A 24885-nucleotide genomic window follows, 5' to 3' on the forward strand; every position below is an offset into this window, starting at 1 on the left:
TCAGTTACAGTCAAAGCACCACCTATTGGCAGCAGGAAGTGTGGCACTTTGAAATGACTTTGCCATATTTCCCTTGTATTTACTCGCTTACATGCATGTAACCCATTGTTCACTGTTTTCCTAAAGCCAACGGGTGGCGGTGAGCCCGGGTGCGAGGGCCCTTTCATCACTGCTTGCAGCTTTAATTATAAATATATTTCTTACCCTTAACTTGAATGGTAGTATACCATGGTTACCACAAAATATTAAGCAACACAACTGTTTTCAGCATTGTTTCTTGAGCACCAAATTAGTGTATTAGAATGATTTCTGAAGGATCATGTTAGACTTCTTTCAAAAACATAAAAAAAAAAAAACCTTTATTATTGTAAAGTTTTGACAGGTAGTTTATCATATATATAGAGAGCTCTTAATTGTTTTTCCTAAACAAGATTAAACAGAAAGCAACTTTTATTTTTGTTTTTTGTTTTTGTTTTTTCCTTTTTTTTTTTTCCTTTTTTTTTTTGCTTCTCCAAGTTCAAGATTTTAATTAACTCACATTTCCAATCACAGTCTTCCAACATCAAATTATGACATGAATTTTCAATAGACTTTGTAATGCAAGTGAAGTTCTCCGGTCACTCACCTGCACACTTGGTTCTGCTGATGAGGGGTGGTCCAGGTGGCCCGGTCCCACCCTCACCCGGCCGAGTAAGCAGCACACTGATATGGTACTCCGTATCTGGATCCAGGTGCCAGAGCTTATATGTAACCATGTTAACTCCAAGGATCTCCGACCAGGGTGCCTGGCTGGCCCGATATTCGATTTCTCGACGAATGATGGGACCATCGCCCAGGATGGAGTTGGTGTTTAGTTGAATGATCAAATATGTGGAGCCTGCTCTCAACAGCTGAGGTGGAGCAATGGGAGATGGGGGAACTGTGATAGAGGCAAAGGGGAGATTACGGTAAAAGTCTATTCAGGGAATGAAGAAAATATGTTTATATTTTAGCCTTTTTCAAGCAAACCCCAGGGAGGAATATATGAAATGTTTTAATGTACTCTAACCTGAATCAGTCTAATCTCTTTTACCCAGTTTTTAAGCTTATCTTGACCAGACACAGTTGGCATAAGGTAAAAGAACATTTGCGGTTCAAAATGGTACAACTAAAAACGCAAAGTTCAAGAGTTAAAATACCAATCTGGCCATGCACATTAAACCTCCAATAGCTGGTTCTTTCAGGTCCTCAAGGGAGAGCTATAAGTAGACCAACAGATGTGCAAGACTGTAGAATGTGGAAGAACGTCAGATACAAGGTCATGCTATTTAGTGTGAGATTTTCATATCTGGCCCCCTGAGGATCTTGGCTGGCAGATACACAGTAGCCACAATAACAAGGGAAAAAATAAAAAATAATTTGATTTGCAAGGTAAAATTTTTTTTTGTTTTTTTGATATATATTTAAACCCTGACTAATCACTGGAACTTCAAAGGGTCTTGAGTTATCAAACAATTAGTGAGAGAAACTGATTTAGAAGGATGTAGGCGAGGGGTCCAATGAAAGAAAAGATATCAGTGCTGACTTTTCCCATGACTAATCTTCGGGTCTGCTGTGTCTGCAAGCTTTCTCTCTCAGGGCCAGCTGCAGATGGCAAATATCCAGCTAGGGACAGAGAAAGCCTCTCCTGGGAGGGATATGAGATGGCAGCGAGTAATAAAGCTCATCTTGTCTGTCAGAGAAAGGCTCTGAGAATAATATAAAGTCAACTCAAACTCCACTTTCATATGAGAAGAGACATAAAAACAGACTGCCTTTTCTTTGTGATTCTCCCTCAATCCAGTGTTGGTTAGGGCAGATTATTAATTTCACCCTGAAAAAGCTTCTTTCGCCAGAGTAGAGTTCAGAATTACTGCGAAAAACAGATCTGAACCCTACTGACTGACTGAGTACAATTCTCATTAGCCCTCTGGCTCCTCTGCATTAGCCCTGTTGCAATGTAATCTATGGGCCCATTGAGGAACAGTGAGTTGTGAAATGAGTTGATCAAGCTAATTAAAGGACTGATTAGCCTCTTGTTAGCGGGGGCAAGCGTGGGAGGGCAGTTTGGAAAAGACAAGGAGAAGATCAGAGCGAAGGGAAAGGAAAATCTAAGGTGAACGTAATGAGCTTGCGTCAACGCTGCCGCGCTAGCGTGTGGGCCTATAGCTTTATGGACTTGTCTGGTGGGGCCAATCTGCCGTGCTTAACTGAGGTGCAGTAATGCATTTTAAATAGGACCTCCTGTCGAAGTAAAAGCCATCAGGAAGCATAGCCAATAACACGCTGCAGAGGGAATGCAGATATAGTCTGAAATGGGTTTAAAGCTCTGTAACATAGAGGCACAGTTACAAGCAGGTCTCGTTATAAGTTATGCTTCATACTGTGATGTTCCCGAGTGGATTCTGCCTACAGCTCTGGTAAAAATATAATGATGAAGTTGTAATGAGTCAGTGTGACAAGTGCCATAAGAGCAAGTGCTTTGTATCTAAGCACTTTGCTGAACATTTGATTAGTCAGACCCCTAAAAACAGTGCATGTTAAATGAGTTTTGAATTTGATGACAAGATCTGGAGAACATTAACAATTTTACTCTGGAATATGGTTACATTTAAGGCATTTAGCAAATGCTCTTATCCAATCACTTTAGCAGCACAAGCCAGAAAAAAACATGCTAAATAAAAAGTTATCTGCTGGGAAAGTGCTACCTATACAACAATGGCGTTTTCTCTTAGGAGAGAATAAAATAAAAAAATAAAATAAAACCAATTAGGACTCATAAATTACCTTAAAAGGACTCTGTCTTATTCTGTGATTTTGCTAAGAAGAAAGAAAAAATCTTAACCAGAGTTAAATAAACAGTGTGAGGAGTACAAATAATTGAATAGCTAGAAGTTTCTCTTTTAGGATCTCTGAGGGTATTACCTGTGGTTTTTCATTTCTAGTTTTGTTATGACTGCATTAAAAAAACAGCCTGAAGGTTTTATAATGCTGTGCTTCTAGGTCACATTGTGGCATATAGTAAAGCCGTATTTCTAAATTCGCCATAATCCGTGCTGCTACATCTATCAATAGGATTAGCATGGTGCTGTCTCATAGCCTCTCTCAGTATGCCTTGAGGACGGAAGCTGAATAACCCACATGGCTCCATCCATCCCTATCCTTATTCCACCCCTGACTTCTCCTTTTGCTTAGGGGATATCAATCTGACCAGGGTTTAAAGGTGAACACAGAAAGCTGCCACTGTAGGCTGATGGGCAAGTGTCAAGTTGTATGGTTGAAATTTCAAGTAGGAAGGAGGTTTGCTTTGGTTTAATATGATGCTGAAGACATCTGCTGAATCATCATGATTATTCTCAGGAAATCTTCTGTACTACTTTAGACCTTTGATACTGTCATATAAATACAAATAAATGGAATCTCACTGATTCAGAATTTAAATGGATAGTGCAAATGAAAACAGTCATTATTTACTCCTCATGTCATTTCAAACCTTTATGCTTTTTTTGGTATAATTTTTTATTTCAAGCTCCAAAAAGGACTATATATATAATACTGAACAAATGTGATTCTTTGAAAATCTGCCACAGATCAAGCAGCTGATCAAATCAAATATGGCACCTACAGTGTAGAATAAAAGTATTAATTTATTTTTGACACCTACAGTGGGGTGTCAATAATATCAAATCTGCACCATATTTTATTTGAGAGGTGCAGCGGAGATGAAGATTCAATGAACAACAACTTAAATTTAATTTGTATGACTTTATTTGAATGGACTATTTTATGGTGTTTTTATGATCCTTTTTGGAGCTCGAGTGTGTGTATGTAAAGACTTTAAATTTTTTGTTTTAAACAGAAAAAAATAGCAGCATATGTAAAAGATTTTATTATAGTAAAATTGAGTATAATATAGCATAATATAGCATGTCTCACACCACAAATATAATCATACATGAACATGAAGAACAGAAGGCCGTGACATATGCTTGCTAGTTTGCTGTGTACATGAGAAATGTGAAGCTTGAAGAATGTGTTTACATGTATGGAAAATTATATTTAAAGGGATAGTTCACCCAAAAATGAAAATTCTGTCATAATTTACTCAGCTTCAGGTTGTTCCGAACCTGTATAAATTTCTTTGTTCCATTGAACACAAAAGAAGATATTTTGAAGAATGTGGGAAACTGAACAGTTCTGGGACACCATTGACTTCCATAGTATTTTTTCCCCTACTATGGAAGTCAATGGTGCCCCAAAACGGCCTGGTTACAAACTTTCTTCAAAATATCTTCCTTTGTGTTCAGCAGATCAAAGACTTTTATACAGAATTGGAACAACTTGAGGGCGAGTAAATGATGACAGAATTTTCATTTTTAGGTGAACTATCCCTTTAAAGCTATAAGAATGTGGTAAATATGATCACATAACTTGGCCTCAGCTCATATCACATGGTATAAATATGTGTGCAAAAACAGAGAGCAGTCAGCTGTCTCCTGAAGAGGCTGTCTCCTTTGTTGTATACAATAAAGTAATAAAATTTCTGCAATCAAAGATCTTTGAGAAGTGATTTTTCACATAAAGCAGAAACCACAACATATACAGGTTTGCAATGACATGAGGTTGAGTAAATAATAACAAAATTACCATTTTGGAGGGAACTACCCCTTTTAGCTTTACTAAATACCAACTGCAAACAAAAGTCTGCTATTACAACAGTCCACACACACACACACACACACACACACAAAACTGATAATTTTAAGGACAAAGGAGCATAAGATGTGAGAATGCAAGGCTATAATAGAGAAAAGAATACAATGGCATGGATTTAGCCAGAATCCCATTATCCTGTGATGCGCACATTATGGGCAGTAAAATGAAGACAGAAAGGACAAATAAAAAAAGGAAATCAAGCTCTTCACCTTTGACAATGAGTTCAGCAAAGTTGGAGACGCCGGAGCCTCTGGAGGACTGCGTGACACAGCGGTAGAGGTCCTGCTCTGGCTTCTGGACGTCCTCCAGTTGAAAGGACACTGCGAAGCGGTTGCGGCCCAAGTGCTTGACAGAACCACCTGAGGACACTTCACCATTGTGCCGCTAGAAAAGAAGAAAAACATGAAAACAGGCTACAGCCTACTCACCAAGCATATGCTGCCAAGTACTTATATAAACACTGAATGAGCAATGCACTTTTTCTGGGATAAAGCCATTTGTCATTAAACTGAGGACACAAATACTGAGCCAAAACAAGACTAAAATTGCATTTGCCTAATTTCTCCATGAAGTTATCAATTAGGCATCTTATATTTAAGGTACACACATATATCATAGTCACAACAGGCTGTCAAGCTCCAAAAGGATCAAAAAAGCATTATAAAACGACCATAAGAGTTAGGGATGTGCTTGAAGCCGAATAGTATGTTCGCATTCTACTGGGCCCCTAAAGGGACAAAAAAATATATTTCAAAGCTTTTGCCTTCTCTCGCAATTTTACAGATGGGTAATTATATTGTAATTGGCGGGCATCAGCGAGTCGCTATCAATATGCTGGGTTTTGAAACTACTTTTGAATGCAAGCTAGCTTTTTACTTTCGCTTTCCAATCCGCTATCACACTTACTCGGTGTATACTACTGTAAGTGCAGCAATGATGCCATTTCAAGCAGATGAATGACAGAGAAAAGCTTCAATTTATGTTGAGAGACAAGCCATAAAAGTTGGACACCGAAGTATGATTCATCTGAATAATAAGGACCAAAAATAAAGAAGTCTTGAAAGTCTTGCACGTAACTTAGTATGGGGAATTGCTACGTGGAGCTTGGTGAGGAACCAGACACATCTCTCACACAAAGCCACACTTGATAGCAGCAACCTTTCACTGCGGCTCAGGTAATTTAAATGAGACAGTGGTGTGAATAGCACCCATCTAAGATGTCAACGCATTCATTTTTCCCCATCTCTGAATACCAAGGACACAAAATGAGCATTGAGAGTGCACTCATACGAACGGAAAGCACTTCAAGAAGGAGGTCAGCAGCTGCTACACAACTATGTGTGTTTGTTTATTATGGGGCTGCTAAAGTGTTTGGGCTTTCAATGTGGTTCAAGACCACACAAACCAGACCTGAATGTAGGGGTAATGTGTGGGCAATGGCTGCAAATTTGAGGTTTGCATAAAACAAAGCCAAACGTACAATCAAAGCCAAACATACAACCAAACGTACAATCATCTGGCTTTGAGAGCCACTCTCTCTTTATTCAACCTAGCAATCACATTCAGTGAACTGCCAGACAGGCAAACATATAGGATAAACATACAGTAAGAGAGCTGTGGACAATCTGTTTGGACTAAACGTGCCACACATTACAGATGCATTTGACCCATGCACCTGTTTGGTATCAGCTGAAACACTTTAAAAAAATAAAAAAAAAGTTAAAACTTGAAACTAAGTTACCTGACCATATACTGTAAAAATTGTTATATTTTTTTTTAAAGATAATACACATTATTTTACTATTCATACACCAATCAAAAGTTTGGGGTCAGTAATGTGTGTACTGTAGGTATATATATGCTAAAGTATATTATATATATATATATATATAAAAATAAAAATTACACACATGTATATACAATATATACACACAAAAAATAATTACTTCAGTCTTGTTAAATATATATTTTCTCTGTAAAAAATATTTATACTTTTATGAGAGCATGTAAAAATAATACATTACTTAAATTTTAAAAACATTTTCCTATAAAAGTAAACATAGTTACACACACACACACTTAATGACAGTTATAAACTGTAAAATATACAGGTTACCAAAACGGCTGTAAGGACCACAGCTGCCACGAAAAAAAACATTTATAGAGTATGATATCCATGATTAAAGGCAGAAAGTAGGCTGTAGCTAGTACTACAGACAGAGGAAGTAAGAAAACATCCATATAAAATGGAAGTGAAGACAGAGAGCCATATATCTCCTGCTGTGTTTAGGGGAGAAATGAGCACTTCAGAGGGTTTGAGGACATTGATTATTGCAAAATCTTGTGTCGCTGTGACAGCTTGCATCCACAGGCATCTGTCCTTGACCTTGATGTGACATAATCATTCATTTAATTTAATTCCACCTTTGATGCCAGAAACTTCAGCTCTCTGAAAGCAGCGGGAAATGTTCCTTCCAAAGACCATGTTAGAGCTTAAAAATACTCTCAGAACAATTACATTATATAACGAAGACAGATGAAGAAAGAGTGATCTCTGCGTGTCTTTGCTTCTGAAGATTTACAGTTTACAACTAATTTTCTTAAGTTTCTTAAAGATATTAAAATGTAACTGAAAGGTCATGAAGTTAAACTTTGTTTGAAAAAAAAAAAAATCATAAACATGGCCTCTCAGATCTAATCTGAGGAACAGTAGGAGTTTAAGAACAAAATCAATTTGAACAAAAGTGTTCTTGAAATTTACAGTGGCCTACTTAAAAAAGCTGCCTTTTAAATGATAACATTCAGGTGCTTTGAGCAAATTTGATGCTAATTTTGTTGACTCGCAGTAAGTCACGACAGACTCAGCCTAGATGATTATTTCATTGCTAAAGATCTCCACAAAAAAAAGAAGAATTTGAAAAAAACCTGATTATACTCACAAAAACAACCACCATAAAAAAACAATCTACACTCACCTCCAACAGGAACTTCTCTGCTTCAAAGGGACGCCCTGCTGCTACGCACTGGAAAGTGGCGTTTTGTCCAGCGTTGACCTCCACGTCTCCCAAGCGGGAGAAATGAGGAGATTTATCTGAACACAGAGAGATAAAGGGTTCAGAATAACAAAAAAATATACATACGAAGAAGTGGGGACAAAAAGCATACACTACCATTCAGAAGTTTGGGGTCAGTTAGATTTTTTTTTTTTTTTTTTTGTTAAGAAATTAATACTTTTATTCAGCAATATTTTTAGTCTGTTCATTAAGATTCCAGAAAAAAAATGCATCACAAATATTAAAAGGCACACCTTTCCAACATTAATAATAAGAAATTTAACTAAAAATTTGCCATTTAGAATGATTTTTGAAGGATCATGTGACATTAAAGACTGGAGTAATGATGCTGAACTGTATTTTTGATCAAATTAATGCAGCATTAGTAAAATGTTTTTTTTTTTTTTTTTTCTACCAATATAAAAGTCTTTACTGTTACTTTTGATCAATTTAATGCATCGTTGCTGATTAAAAGTATTTCTATCAAAAAGAATCTTGCTAACCCCAAACTTCTGAACGGTAGTGTTCATACTGTAGTCCAAAGTGATGCTAACCACACTTTCACACTTTACAACCTGCTTAAAGTCAACACTGAAATACATGTTTCTGGTATGAACTTTCCTTTTCTGCTAACATTATCAGGCCCCTTTATTTGTCAACATCGTGCCTGAACCAACTGCCTCGATTCTAGTACGCAACGCCCACTTTTTACGATCCAGTCAAGTCCTGCCCTACATTTCTCAATTTGAATATTGTATTTTCCCTCAAACATGTCATATTTTGGAAGCAAAATGTGTTGCGAACGTTGTTTCATGTGGACTTCAAATGCAGGGAAACAATCTCTTAGTGGCCAGAAATGTTGATTTGTTCCAGTTTGACTGGCTAGTTAAACGCTGTGTCCATATATGGGTTTCCTTGCCTATATGTGAGACAATTGATAATCCTATGACATAAGGTCTAGCTAATCTTCCTCCAGCATACATGGTTCTTGGTACTTTCCTTCCCTTTAAACTTAATCGATTTCCATGAGGTCTCAGTTCAACTAAACTGCAATATGACCTTTTGAATTTAAAAGTCATATCTATTCATTTAAAGACATTTTTTTGCAACTGAATATACAGAATCAGGGATTAAACAGGATAAAAAGAAAGAAAGAAATGGATAGATAGGATAGATAAAAATAAAGAAATACTTTATTGATCCCCAGGAGAAAATAAAGGTGCGAGATTGCTGCAATATGCTATATATAATGTGCACAAAAACACCCCTATGAAAAGACATAGTGCAGCCAAGACATTACATTCATTGTCTGCGCATTATATTACAAAATAAACTGTATGAAGAAACCAATTTCAGAGCCTGACAGTGGCAGAGGATACACTACTCCTTCAAGTGCTGAAAGCCTACCAAAACAAGAAGGACAAGAACAAAAAGCAAAAAAAGTAAACACAGATAAATACTGAGGTTCTATTAAATCTCGCACATTCTAGTTGCAGATATATAAGCAAAAACTTTTCAGATTTTTTTTTTTAATCAGTTCTTTGAATGGATGTCATATATAAAAAGGCCCTCAGGCAACATGAATAGCTTCATGTGTTAGTTAACAGTGTTTAGTCTCTGAGAGCGGAGGAGAGCTCCTATGGGAACCGCAGACAGCCCAGCAACAGTTTGATTGTTACTTAAACAGCGTACGGTTTATGTATAATTGAATATTTTGAACTACTGAACTGCTTCTATTTGTGTGGTGATAAGAGATGAAAATCATGTTCCGACAATTCAAATACATGCATGTTTTATTAAAAATACTCTTACTGATAAAAAAAATTGGATATGGTTTTGATATCCAACTTATTTTGCAATGTTGAAGTAAGCTATTTTCTGTGAATCTGCGAGACTTCCGATTCATTAGCCACAATATGTAAGAACAACAAAGTGCAGTAAATGGTAAAACTTTGCAGTACAAACCAGTGTGTTTGATACAATCATTTTAATGTTTTAACTGTTTTAATGCTTTGAGCTGCAAAGTTGCTTCATTCTATGACATTCTCCAATGTGAATTTGTTTCATTTTTGGCTAATTTCCTTATGACGTGGAAATGGTTGCATAAAAAAGCATAATAATCTTTCTTCCATACTGTAGGTTTCATAAGGCGGCTGTCTTGGTTAGATTTGCATACTTGTAGCTCTAAAGAATGTTGTCTTTTCTAACCACAGGGCTTTCCTCCTCTCTGGCAATGAAACAGCCTTTCCTCCTTGAGGAGGATGTATATAAAATCACCGTAAACCACCTACCCACACTGCACACATCTGAAATCTGTCAATCAAAGCAGATAAATAGGCTATGATGTCTGATATAACAGAAAATGCTGTTTTGTACATCCACCCTGAGCTTGTATTGTTTATCTTATTTGAAAAACCAGGCGGAGGCCTAAGCTACATTGTTTGTAGTCCACGGGTGGCCACATGTTCGATGGGCATTCCACTGTGTGATGCTCGATTCATGTTTTTATGAGTCGATATGAATCACAAGGCAAGGGAGTATGAAAAGGGACTGAAAATCTGTCGGCCAGAGTATTAAATATGCTTGTTTGTATCCTAAAGACTTTGATTAATAGATATTGCAGTCGCCACAACACTAAGGTTATGATGTGTAGAGAATACAAAAGAACAGAAACCACACCCTCTCTTGAATCAGATGGAAATCTTCTCTCTTTCTCGCTCTTTGTACTCTTTTTGCCTGCCTTTCCTTTTTGACTTGTCTTGCCAAATGGTGATTTCCGCAGTCTGGCGCAATGCCACTCTCGACAATGTGTGTCCAGGTCCTGATGAGAGTTTTAATTATTTAATGTGCACAGTGGGGCTTAGATGATGCCATCTGCCGCCTGCAGGAAGTGGGGAGGGGGGCGAAGGAAGAGGGTGTTAGGAGACTCAGCAGAGATGAGCTTTCATGACCACAGCATCTGTTGATTTGCTTGTTTGGAATTGCACTTTATTACCATCTAATAGTACTTTGTCAGTTTTCTCTGTTTAAATATGTATAAATATCACTACAGTTTTATGAAGCCTTAAAAGCGTTAAGGTGTCCCTTAGGGGTTGTGAAAAGGATTGTTAACTTGGAGCGAAGACCGCATCTCTGTGGTTTGCCACCTATCCCTATCGGCTGGTCACTAAAACACATTTCAGCACATCAGTAACAATTACAGTTGATAATTGTGCTGTCAGAGCCTATTGAATTGGCCTTAGAAAAGGCTTGCAGCTTTCAAATAAATATACAAACATGTTGTTATCGTATAAAGCAGCTTGTTTTAATAAAAGCCGGTCGGATAAGGCAGAATTCACTAAGAATGAATCGCACCCGCTGTATCATTTATTTGCACACGCAGTCTGCATTATTCTAGCGCCCAATTCACAAAAGGAATTATGCAAAGTAGGCACGTGCCCTAAAACGCAATATACATGACAAATTTCTGAACTTACAGGTTGATTCTAGGCGTTCGATTGAGGAGAATGCAGCAGTGTACTGTGATCTGGTGTGACTTTACTGGGACTGCCCAGCATAATTTCACTACTGAGATCTTAACACCTCAATCAGCTGTTTCTATATATAGCATTACCTTGAAATAGAAATCTTTTGTAACATTTCACTTTTGATCAAATTAATGTGTCTTTGTTGAATAAAAATAATAATTTTCTTCAAAAAAAAAATCTTACTATAATACTATAATTATATATAAGTCTGAAAAGAACAAAAATGACAATAACTGAAAATAAATGACAATAAATTAAAATTCTGTCATTAATTACTCAACCCTCATGTCATTCCAAACCTGTAAGACTTTCGTTCATCTTCGGGACACAAATGAAGATCATTTTAATGAAATCTGAGAGCTTTCTGTCTCTTCATAGACAGCCTATGCAACTACCACTACTACCCCAGAAAGGTAGTAAAGACATCATTAAAGCAATCTGTCTGGCTTCAATGGTTTAACCTCAGTTTAAGGAAGCGACACGAGTGCTTTGTTTGCTAAAAAAAAAAAAAAAAAAAAAAAATCAATTTACCAGTTCATTTACAAAATAGTAATATAAATTATAGCGTGCTTTACTGCATGACATGGAGGCACTGGCGCGATCACTTGCAGTTTTTCCAACTTAAAATACTCTGTCATTTTTTGTCATACAGGTAAGAGTAATACATTATTCTGAACTGTAAAGGGTCTACTTTAAAAAAAAAAAAAAAACATATTTACAAAATATTAATCTTCAACAAGCGTTGACTAGAGCACCACAACGCATGCTATATATAGACACGAGAGCGGACGTTGTTACGTGAACACACGTTGGAGATTAATATTTTGTAAATAAAGTGGTAAATTATGTTGTTGTTGTTTTTTGTGCAAACAAAGCACTCCCGTCACTTCATAAAATTGAGGTTAAATCACTGGAGTCACATGGATTATTTTAATGCCTTCTTTAATTACTTTACTACCTTTCTGGGGCTTGAAAGTTGTAGTTGCATAGGATGTCAATGGAGGGATAGAAAGCTCTCAGATTTCATCAAAAAGATCTTCATTTGTGTTCCGAAGATGAACAAAAGTCTTCTGGGTTTGGAACGACATGAGGGTGAGAAATGACAGAATTTTCATTTTTGGGTGAACTAACCCTTTAACGTTAATACACATTTAGCACCTTGTTAAACTAGATTGTAGACCAAAGAAATTGTACAACTGGCTTGTCCATTGAAGTCTATCTGACACCAATTACCAAAATTCTCACTTGACAGCCATTAAGTCATACATAAAAATATTTAAACAAACACCAGTCTTCAATACTACCATTACATCTTTAACTTCGAGTCTACAGTCAGCATACAAAAACAAATGTCTAGCTCTGCTGGATTAGGGATGTTTAAAGGATTTCTACTTTCCCCCTTGGCAGTAAAAGACATCACAGCTCCGTACACACTGCACAGTCTTCACTGCACTGGTGGGCCGAACACATCACACATTCCTTCACAACAATTCCTCCCTACTCTGATCTGTTTGTTTTCTACCATGTCCAGCAGCTAGCAGGCTACAGCATGCCGGCAACCAGCAGGGTTCAGGTTCCCGCTAACTAATGCAGTACATATGCAGCATACTGATGTACGCGCTGCATAGTAAATGTTAAATAGTAGCACCCGCATAAGAACAACTGAAATGGCTGATATACCTCAATTGTTTCTCCCAGAGAGCAAATGGAGACTTGCTTAAAGTATATAGGATTTATGTTTAAATACATTATCTTACCCCAGTTAATTGTTCATTAACTACTATTATTATGCCATTCATGAGTTTAACTCTCTAAGTGTAAACATCAAAACATTGAGATCCTCTCAGATCCATCAATCCTCTTTCCAGCTCAACCTTTGAACATGTTTTAGGTCCTGTCAGTTTAAACATTCAAGAGATTTTAAACCATCTTTTTAATTCTGGTAGGTGCCAGTAGTGCTGCAGAAACTACATACTTCACCTTTAAGTTTCCTGCTTCTTAGCTTTTTGTCCTGAAAAAATGAGCTTACTAATCGGTTACGTGTCTCATTTAGTTGATGAAAGGCGGGTGTACACGGTGCGATTTTTGCTGTTGTACAAGCTTGCAGCCGTTTTTTTTTTTTTCAATCGCGTGGAAATCGTTGATGCTCGTATGGTCGCGGCTCGTATCGTGTGCAATGAATTGCGAGCCGAGCAGAATACCTTACGAGCACTTCCCGATCATTTTTAAACATGTTGAAAAAGTTCGGGAGCTATTGGTTTGAATTCATGACGTGAGCGCTGTATGATGTGTCAAGCAGTGTGTACCATGACAGGGTCGTCCGAGAGCTACAGTTATCAGGTGAGATGTTACCTATTGTTAGCTACAGCTATTGCTAGCTATAGTGTGTAACTAGGCTTTTTAATTCTCTCTCTCTCGGTCTCTCTCACACACAGACACACACACACACACACACGGAACTTCGTGCGATTGCTTCGGAAATCAACAGGTGGTAAAATCGTGTCGTATATCACTGCGTCCGTACGATTTTCAGATAAACTCACTTGTGACGTGTGCGTGGACATGCGATCTTCCGACCGTGAGAATTCGCACTGTGTACGCCCGCCTTAAATAGTTATTTGGCTGTTAGTTTACATTATCCAAGGACAAACTTCCACTGCACTGTTGCACTGATGAATCATTCATATTACAAAAGCATGCTATAGACATTGTGTAAGCTTTTAAAGCTGACCTAAAATTGGAATTGAAAAGTGTGACAGGGTCTACATTTAAAAAAAAAAAAAAAAAAAAAAGTCCTCAGACTTTTCACACAAGATGGAAACTAGATCTTTTCATCATCAAAGAAACAATGTAGCTATATCCTGCTGAGCTAAAAGCCAAAAGCCAGAGTAGAATAGGATGAAACAAGGTGAATTTGGGTACAAAAGTGACTTTGATATCCAAATTATGTGTGCTTACAGATCCATCAGGAAGATCTGTGCTGAACTGGACCTGCATAGGAAGATGTACTTGAGAAAGTTGTACTGTATATGAGAGCAATGCAAATCTCACAGTGTCGTGTTTCATGTTAGACAAGTTACTATAAAACAGTGACTGAACAATCTTGATTTTGTCAATGGCTGATGCCAATGTCTACAGTGCATGTTGGAAATATACATTTAACTAAATCATTTATTATAATTAACTCGTTCCCTGCCATTGACAGAATTTTCCAGCAAACCATTTGTTACTGTTATATGGTAGGGGACACTATTACACATCTTCTGACAGAGTACAGAATCTCTGGATCAAAACACAGGTGAAGAAAAAGCAGAAACAAGCAACAGAAGCATTGCTTAATATGCACATGTAACATAATGAGATCCTCAAACATTAAACAGCATATAAATCAAAACTGCATATTATGTTACCAAATGAAATGTCAAACCCAGGATGAGGTACAGGACTGTGCAAGCTTTGGGGGTGCTGATGGACTCAATCTACTACTTTGATCATAGTTCTGAATCCAATCCAGATGTAGTCTTTTACAAAAACACGATTTTTTTCAGTTTTTTGTTCAAAATGTTGCTTTTTTTTTTTTTTTATGAAACTTACCTACCCACTTAAGTGTTAATAAAATATAATTAAGGGTTTAAATTACTTTTTTTAAGCAGAGGCTCTGTCCTTTCTTTTGATATAATCTATGTTCAGATATTCAAAAAACAAAATATTCTGGGGGCCATGAAATTTGTGAAAATTATCAAAAATAACTGGCAACCTAAAAAAAAGTGCTAGCGGGGAAAGTTTCATAAATAGTATATCAAAATTATAATTATAATTTAAGAAATCTATCTATTAACATTTGACAATCATAATTACTGTCTATTTATAGTATAATTATTGATCATCCATTGAGAAGTACATTTCACAAATAACGTCATTTTTTAAATTGGCTGATTGTTTTCAGCTTTTCATTAGTATAAACACAATGTTTAATCTATTTATTATTATAAGTGATGAATACCTTCCTCTTGCTAATGCTAGCAATGCTAATTTTAATTTAAGCGCCACATTAATGGATAATGCTTAACATACTCCTGCCAGGTTTTTTTGTTGTTGTTGTTTTTTTGCTCCAGCATATTGGCTCAAAATAGCATAGACAGATAACATTATTACATCTATGAAAAGGCAAATATGACTATAATGACAGTTGTGTGCTACTCACAACAGGGGTAGTTCAATAAGAGTATGTCATCAACTGCAATGTAGCCTTTGCGGTCCACAGTCGCCTCTAGCAATATCTGAAAATACAAAAAGAGGAAAACATGTAATTTGAACATTTGAAACTCAAATGATTGCATCATCTTCGTGAGAATTTTGGTGTTGCAAAAAGGGAAAATACACTTAAATTATACACTTAAAAGATATATTTTCTGTAATCAAGTCTTATTCAATCAAGACCAATAAAATCAAATCTTATTATCTTACACAATTTTGCTTCTTAAGTAAATTAGTCATGTTTTAAGGCTAGATATTAAGATATTTTTATTACAGCGTAATACAGAAATAAACATAAGTGATGCCTTGTATATTCATCAACACAAAGTGGTATCTATTAAACACCATCATAACAGTTTCAATCAAACTCACAAAAAGTGTTTTAATGGACTGTCTGCAATATATTTTAATTATTTTCTTACATTTGCACTGTGCTTCATTAATCTTACATTAATGAAACAATTAAGAAATAATGAGAGAAAACAAGGACGAGACTGTCAACTATGTTGAAAAGAAGCAAAGCACATCATTCATCTTTTTGACATTTCACATCTTTTTCTTGAGTTTTCTTTTTGCACAAGTTTTGACAGTCATTGAGAACAGAAAACGAGAAAAAGAATGCCAAAGCAAGTAAAGAGAATAAGAGAGAGAAAATGGATGCCAACTTCACTAAGGGCCCCTGAGGCCTACAGGAAATAATGGCTTCATCAGGAGGCCTGCGTGCACTGTGACACATGGCTCTCACTCAGCATGCTGCACACACACATACACGCGTGCACACAGATGCACCGGCTCATAATGTGAGCGTAAGGGGCACGAGTCCCCAGAGACCAGGAGAGATGGTTCACACTCGCCAAAGGCTATGAGCAGAGGACGGTCGCTCCAGTGTAATGAAATCAAATCAATATTGTGCGAACGACAGTGATGAGATGTTATTACACATCGAGAGCGTGGAGGCCATGTTTGCTCTTCCAACAGTAGTCTGCTTTGCTGCCCACGCTTGAAGTTATTGCTTCAAAAAAAATAAAGGAAAAAAATAAATTATTTCTAGTAACCAAGAAAAATCATAGTTGTGACTAAATGTTGTGTTATTATCATAAACTAAAACTAAAACTATTAAAAACATTTCTGTTAATTGAAATAAAGCTGAAATAAAATAAAATATAAATATTAGTAAAAACAAACTAAACGAAAATTATAAATGTTGCCTTGGCAATAACTGGAAGTTTACTGTAAGATGAAGCACTAAAATTAAAGGAAATTTTATAAAATAAAGGAAAAGGAAGGCAATAAATAAACACTAAAACTGAAATAAAGTAAACATAAATAGCAATATTTTAAAAAACTAATAAAATGATAAAAGCAGATAATAAAATTACTAAAAAATACTTTTTTTTTTTTTTTTTTTTTTTTTTTAAATTTTGGAATAAATTGTCCGACTGCTTTGTCTTGCTGAGGCTAATATCATAATTAGCATGTATTCTAAATACAATGACATACTACCTTCACACTTTTTGCATATTGCGCAGCTTAATTGGAAACTACGCATAATAAAAATATTCTTCACAAATCACATGTATGATATTCCATTTAAAGCTCTTCACTGCCAACGTTGTCTCCTTGTTAAACTTATAAAAAATTTACTGCGGCAAAATTGTTTGTAGTGGTTTATAGTGTAAATGATGCTATACAACAGTGGAACAGTCAGATTTTAGAAAAATATGAATCATTTTCTCAAATATTGAAACTGTTTGTTAATTTATTATGCATTTTCATAATTCAAATTTAAAGTATGGCTCTGGAAAAGAGATAAAACTATAAAATCAATACCTTAAAAGATGAGAAGTAGCAAAAATAAATGACAAGGGCATGAAAAAAAGTTTCCAAGACAGTTTAAATGTGACCTTCATGTAACAAAAATAAAAATAAAAAGTTGTGATACATTTAGGATTCTTTGATGAACAAAAAGGGTAATACTTTAGTATAGTGAACACATATATCTATTAACTACGACTTTTCCATCAATAAACTCCTAATTACTGCTTATTATAGTTAGTAAGGTAGTTGTTAAGTTTAGGTATTGGGTAGGATTAAGAATGCAGAATAAAGGATTAATATGTGCTTAGTAAGTAATAAATAGCCAATATTCTAGTAATATGCATGCTAATAAGCAACTAGTTAAAAGACCCTAAAATAAAGTGTTACCACAAAAAGTTCAAAGTAGCATTTATTTGAAATAGAATTTTCTTTTTTTGGTAACAATGTAAAAGTCTTTACTGTTACTTTTGATCAATTTAATGCATCCTTGTGGATTAAAAAGGACTAATCTCTTTCAAAAAGAAAACCACAAACTTTTGAATGGTAGTGCAAATGTGCCTAAAGTTGAAGAAACCTGACTCGTGGTAGAATTATCCGGGATCCTTGCTTTCACTGAAAGGGGATTTGTATGTTTTGCGGCCGAAGCACATAGTTGACGGCAGTATCTCTCAGAGCTGTCATGGTACTGGGGCTTCATTCCATGTTCAATTTCCCCATCACCTGGTCAGCAGAACATTCCAGTCTGTCAGAAGCCTCTTATTTTATCATGGAACAGCATGATTTCATGCTCCTAACCCTTCCTTGACCTACAACGACGCCGACATACGTGAAGATGGATGTGAAGTCTCTGATTGGGATCTAAAAAACAACGTGCTTTGCGGGAAGAGAGGAGGAAAGTGACTCCAGACAACAGAATATACAGCCAGCGCTGGCTCCGGCTCTGTAACCCAACTTTAATCTCCTGTTGGAAAGGACTGCCATATAACCACAATAAACTGACACCAGACTTGCAGGATGATGCAACGGGAGATTACTCTGAAATGTGTTTTTGAATTTCCCCCACCATTCCAAGGGTGTGCTGCTGCTGACTTGCCATCAGCCCTCCGAAACAAAAGACAAAATCACGCTTTTCTATTGAGGCACTCCTACACTATTAAAATCCTCTACACCCATGTCACATTTATTCTAATCAGTGGATACTTCCCTCCTGAAGACTACTCGGGGAACAAATCTCTCTGATTTATGATGGATATAAAAAAGACTTTCTGTATATGGCAATGCAGGGCTGTGTTGAATCCTATATTTTCCTACTCTGCTAAGGAGATGATAATCTCTATAGTCATTCTATAAGCAAGACAGCATAGATCAGATTAGCAGAGGTATATGAGTGTGTTTCAAGGTTTAAAGATAGTCACTTGTGGGTGTAATGAAGCACACGACGACAGGAGTAAGGATAAAGAACAAAAACAGTCTTTAATCAATAAATCCACAACAATAGATCACATAACATTGACGATACTGGACATAAGAATTCAGGGCTTAAAAACATACAGAGATAATCAACGTAACTAGAAACAAGTTAAAGTTATGTAGTTATGTAAGATCGCCTGTATTTATTCTAAAATCCACATTGCATCAGTTGAAAAGGTTAAAATGCACAAAGTAAAACTTTGGGGTTGATGAGAAATGGAACAAATAGAGCTCAGCCAAAGAGAGAGAGAGAGAGAGAAAACGAGAGAGAGAAATAAGATGTGAAGGACCGCAATCAAGGAGGACAGACACAAACAAACCATGCTCTCTAACAAGGACAAGTTCTCCTCAGAATTATCCAGTCCTGACGGGTCAAGGTTTGGCTGATTAGGTTGATCCAATTAGCACCAACTGGCAGATGTTGTAACTATAACATCTGGATCCAAAAAGAATCTTTCTCTACTAACGTCCTTTTAAAAATAGCTGTGCATGGCTCTAAAACTAAACCGTCATAAGTAAAGATGATAATACTAACAAATAACTTTCTGCAGGTATTATAGATCTACTTGGTTTGGCATTTTTTCAGTCAACAGATTAAAAAAGACAAGATTAAAATAATGAAGCTCGACAGCAAAAAACTTAAATGCATTCTATGCTGTCTGCTCATGCAATGAATTCATCCTGGTGGAATGCATTTCATTCATCTACATTATATTTATTAATGGATCTGACCTAAAGTCTTCTTATGTCTTACATTTCTTTCTTCTACCCCCCATCAATTTTTATTATTTAGACTCTCATGCATTTTCTTAAGAATGTGTCAGGTTGAATTACTCTTTCGTAGCTTCAGCTTTGTTGTTCAATGTGGCGGAGAGACAAATACACAGAAACAGATTTGTTGATGTGATGTGAATTTAATTGGAAGCCCATGAGAGACAGAAGTGAGAGAGAGAGAGAGAGAGAACGATTCAGACGAAAAGGTATGGATGGGCTGAAGCTAGATTCTTTTTGGCAGTCTTGGCAGGCCCGATAACATCTTTAATATTTGATAACAAGTTCCCACTATCTATTACACCTTCACCAATAACAGCAGAAATATATGAGCGAGCATGGCAGACAGGGGAGGTTTCAACTCAAATATTTCAAACTCAAGGTGATTCCTACCTATTTCCATTCTCCTCTTCCTCCCAATCTCTCCCCATCTCTATCTATTCAATTTTCCTTCATTCCATTCCTTTCTCTCTACTGATGTTCAGACATGGTAGACAGCAGGAAATATGGTATCTCGTGTCACATAAATGTGGGGGCCCATCATATCATGAGAGACAGGCCGCCATCTCATTTTACATGTATAGGGATACACACTTGTAAAAGCCTAACACCGTATCAAACACAGAACAGAGGGACTTCATTAGTCTGACAGAAGTTGAGACATCATTACTTTTGACTAATTGCCTATTCTCTGATAATTAGACATTTCTTAACTGACAGTTCAATACAATCAAAACAATTAACCTTGCTGTCAGAAAATAATTTTGTTTTGCTCAACAGAATCATACATTTTCAAGCACCAAAAAAATCTTGTTGTTTTTAGCTAACTACCGTAGTTTATAACATTGAGACTGAAATTTAAATATATTGTTTTTATACATTAAAATTAATGCTAGTTAAATTAATAATCAAAAGTACATTATATAAATTAAATAAAAGTATTTATATAGCTCATAATTATGGTGATGATAATAAATATAATAGTAAAATTTTTATGTGTCATTATTATTATTATTATTATTATTATTATTAAGAATAGTAATAGTAGTAGTCTGATCACTGAATCTGATCATTACTACAGTATATTTAGTTAATTCATATAAAAAATGAAATCTATTGTAACTGAATGCTTAAGGTATTCGGGCAATCAGAGCACAGTGCACTTTTCAGAACAATGAGCTTTGTAAAAATCGGCGTGTTTCAGAAAGGCGGGGCATAGAAGAGCAACAATAATGTACGGATGTGTAAAATAATGACTTTTTTTTTTCTTTTTTTTTTACCTAAAACCGCGTAAACACATTGCATTAAACCAAATACACAAAATAATGTTCTTTTTAGGACCATCATATGACCCTTTTAAAGTTCACTTAATAGAAAAACTCATGAACTCATAGTATGATATTAGTAAGCGGTCTGAGTTGCAGCAGATTTCTATATCCCAGCCTGCTTTGCATCAGACTATATAGGGAAAATACATTTTGAAATTAAGTGCATTTCTGTGTGTTTGTGTTATTGTTTAATGCTCTGTTATTTTGGTATTTGAATGTGCTTCTGTTATGTTGAAGTTTTGTAAGATACTTACCATCATGGTGAAGAGTAGTGCCTGCGGTTAGGTCGAGAATGTGCTGCAAAACTTCAAGTCTACATACGCTGCATGTTGATTAACAATTCATGCAAGTATATAGTGATAGTTACATTACCACATGCTAGGGTGCTGTTGCTAACTAACACTTAACCATAAAGATTATAAGTTTGTTTATTCAATATTTTAATTAAATTGTAATTAACAAGTTTGTGTAGTACAAAATAAAAATGTTAAGTTCCACTAACATAATCTTTGAGTTAGTTAACTTAAAAAATTGAGTTGGTTTACTTAAATGTATTAAAAATACTATTACTATTAAGAAGACTTAAAAGACTGTTTTACAGTGTAGTAGAAAGACGAAAAAGTGCTACCTGACTAGAGAAAACAGAAAAAAGACTTCTCATCCCTTGTGCCAAATAGGTAGGAAAACTTCAACACCTATAATGCACTGAGCATGTTGCCGTCCATGGCCACTCCCACTAATCTGCTATGGATATGCTTACCAGAGTTGAATACCATTTTGCTTTAGTAGGAAATACTTCTTAGCAAACTTTGTCATAATGGTGTCAACTTGTATTGTTCCCCGGTGCAAGAAATCCAATTATAAATGTTTAGCAGTAGGGAGTTACTTTCGGCTTCCAGTGAAGGATCCAGCACATTGCAGGCAGTGGCTAAAGGCTGTTAAGAATCATAAATATGGAGAGAAAGCCACAACAGAAAATCTGAAAAACCTGTGTTTGTAGTCAACATTTCAAACTAGATGACCATGAACACAGTATTTTACGCCAAACGGATGGTAAAACTGAAATAAACTAAGTTCCGCCCAACCCCCCAAAAGGTAAGAAAGCTGTTGCCATAGTGTTCCATTTTTACCATAATTCTATTAAAAAGAGTAGGCAAAGTACAATACAATTTTCAATTATAAACCTTAAAATAAATATTTTGTCAATAACCCTCTGTTGATAGACTATTCGTGGGCAAGGATACAAAAATGCGGAAGTATAATCTGTAGTTTTCAAGAAAAATCCAGCTGACTTTTGCTGACAAATAATTGTGCTCAGTCCAGGTAACACAGGGAACAAGCAATCATTGTTCATTTACATATACTACCGACACTGTAACAATACAAAGCGGGGTGAAAATTGTCAAAGTTACACTTTAAATTTAATTAACCATAATTCAATATCAATCCATAAATTGAATTGGAATTGACAGCTGAATTCTGAATGGCACACAACCCTAGTGTTTACTTTAATGATAGAAAAGAAAATTCAAATGTAGGCAACAGGAAGCAACCAGTGTGGACGACACATTGTCAAAATAATCACCCTGGGGGCTTGTTTATCAGAAATCTATTATCATCTAAATCCATTCATTACGATTATGAGGAAATAAACATTATTTTGTATGAAACCCTTAATTATGAGGCAAAACAAGAGTCAAACAAACAGGCTATTAGCTCCTTCCAAATAGAGATTCAGCCTAGGTGGCCTTGTTACATGAACGAAGGATTTAATTTCATGAAAATAATCAGTTTAACAATTTCAGCTCTGGTATTGTATGGTTTTGCTGATCTCTTAGCAGTGAAAGCAAAGTCCTCATGTTCTCAAGAGAAGTGGACCTCTTCAACTTGAGCAATCACTCATAGATGAGCCAGATAGGATATTGATACAAACTCTGGATAATATTTAAACGTCATAGCTAAAAGCCATTTTGTCCTTGAAGAACTCTTCTTAGAAGCTTTCCAGTGAGGTTTTTTTGTTTACTGGCTAAAATACAAATGTACAATGTCACTTTGCTGCCCTTAACGCTTATATTTCTGCCTTTATTCATTTTGTATTATTTTATGACTGCAGACAATGTTTCTTTTTTCCTCTGTTGTACTTGTTTTGTTTGGTTTTCTTCTCATCCTTATTGTGATGAGTCATGAGGCAATTGTTGGGCAATTTTGGCTGCCATCAAGGCTGAAAGGGTCTTAGAAGACATTACTAGCATAAGTCTTAATACAGGACTGACTTCATGTCTCATTCTCGCTCTTGAATATAGGAAAGCTAGTTGTAGTAAGCAGACAAGAATCTACAAAAGACAACAATGGAAAACTAACTGAGGACATGCAAACTGTCTGTAATTCTACTTTTTTGAGTCTGATAGCAAAGGTCTAAGCACATCCTCAAGGCAAATTCACAGAGTTCATGGGTTTGACTCAGTGTTCCAGGAAAAAGACCAGGATGACACAGAGATGGGCACACAGCTCCATTTACCCTTGTTATGCACTCAGACTTGAAAAAAAAAATGCCTGGCTTGAAGTGATAAACAATGTTTCACACACTCCTTCAGTTTAAAGAAATAGTTCACCCAAAAATAAAAATCCAATCATTTACTCACCCTTATTTCCAAACCTGTGTGCTCTTACTTTTAATTGTGCAACACAATAGTAGAATCTTTTGAATCTTGCCCTACAACAGCAGTTCATATAGTGACATCGGGATGTCAAGCTCAATAAAGGACAAAAAAAAAAAAACCACCATAAACCGACCGACCATACCGACGAAAACAAGACGATAACTAAGTAAAAACTAGTATTGAATGACAAAAACTATGATGAAAATCTACTGACATTTTCATCAACGACTACAAACGAGATGAAAATGTTAGGGAGGGACGATTTGGGAAGAGATCCAGTCAGAACGGATGTCCTGCGTGGTAGATGCGCACATTTGAATTGTAAAGTGCTGATCTACCTGACAGACTTATAAGTTGGCTTACACTTGCTGCATGTCTCATAAAACATTCAAAAATGTAAACGTCGGGGAGAAAGAGAAGAGCAGACATATGGATAAATCAGAAAAAGTGTGAAAATGCGAAAGAGAGCTCAATTCAGCCCTATTTTCTGTGTGCACAAAGAAAGCCTCCTCTCAAACATCATTGCACAAGTATTCACTTAAACACAGTCGGTTATGTCTTCAGTGAACGTACATAGCTGGGAAAATATCGGAAGTGTATCAGTGTATTGGATCTGTGCATTCTGCCTTAAAGTGAGAGATGGGCACACAGCTCCATTTACCCTTGTTATGCACTCAGACTTGAAAAAAAAAATGCCTGGCTTGAAGTGATAAACAATGTTTCACACACTCCTTCAGTTTAAAGAAATAGTTCACCCAAAAATAAAAATCCAATCATTTACTCACCCTTATTTCCAAACCTGTGTGCTCTTACTTTTAATTGTGCAACACAATAGTAGAATCTTTTGAATCTTGCCCTACAACAGCAGTTCATATAGTGACATCGGGATGTCAAGCTCAATAAAGGACAAAAAAAAAAAAACCACCATAAACCGACCGACCATACCGACGAAAACAAGACGATAACTAAGTAAAAACTAGTATTGAATGACAAAAACTATGATGAAAATCTACTGACATTTTCATCAACGACTACAAACGAGATGAAAATGTTAGGGAGGGACGATTTGGGAAGAGATCCAGTCAGAACGGATGTCCTGCGTGGTAGATGCGCACATTTGAATTGTAAAGTGCTGATCTACCTGACAGACTTATAAGTTGGCTTACACTTGCTGCATGTCTCATAAAACATTCAAAAATGTAAACGTCGGGGAGAAAGAGAAGAGCAGACATATGGATAAATCAGAAAAAGTGTGAAAATGCGAAAG

General features: G+C 36.1%; 1 protein-coding gene across 15 annotated transcripts in view; it reads right to left on the bottom strand.

Annotated features, from left to right (window-relative positions):
* ptprub (protein tyrosine phosphatase receptor type Ub) overlaps positions 1 to 24885 on the bottom strand; it is a 237756-nt gene that overhangs the window by 89150 nt on the left and 123721 nt on the right. For all 15 annotated transcript variants that reach the window (XM_051865407.1, XM_051865418.1, XM_051865417.1 and 12 more), the window contains exons 4-7: positions 15519 to 15594; positions 7710 to 7825; positions 4944 to 5118; positions 626 to 919 (exon numbers count right to left, since the gene is read on the bottom strand). In XM_051865407.1, coding sequence (XP_051721367.1) covers positions 626 to 919; positions 4944 to 5118; positions 7710 to 7825; positions 15519 to 15594 — 661 coding nt within the window. The remainder of the gene's footprint in view (positions 1 to 625; positions 920 to 4943; positions 5119 to 7709; positions 7826 to 15518; positions 15595 to 24885) is intronic.

This window comes from Ctenopharyngodon idella, chromosome 16, assembly GCF_019924925.1.
Source record: "Ctenopharyngodon idella isolate HZGC_01 chromosome 16, HZGC01, whole genome shotgun sequence".
Classification (NCBI taxonomy): domain Eukaryota; kingdom Metazoa; phylum Chordata; class Actinopteri; order Cypriniformes; family Xenocyprididae; genus Ctenopharyngodon; species Ctenopharyngodon idella.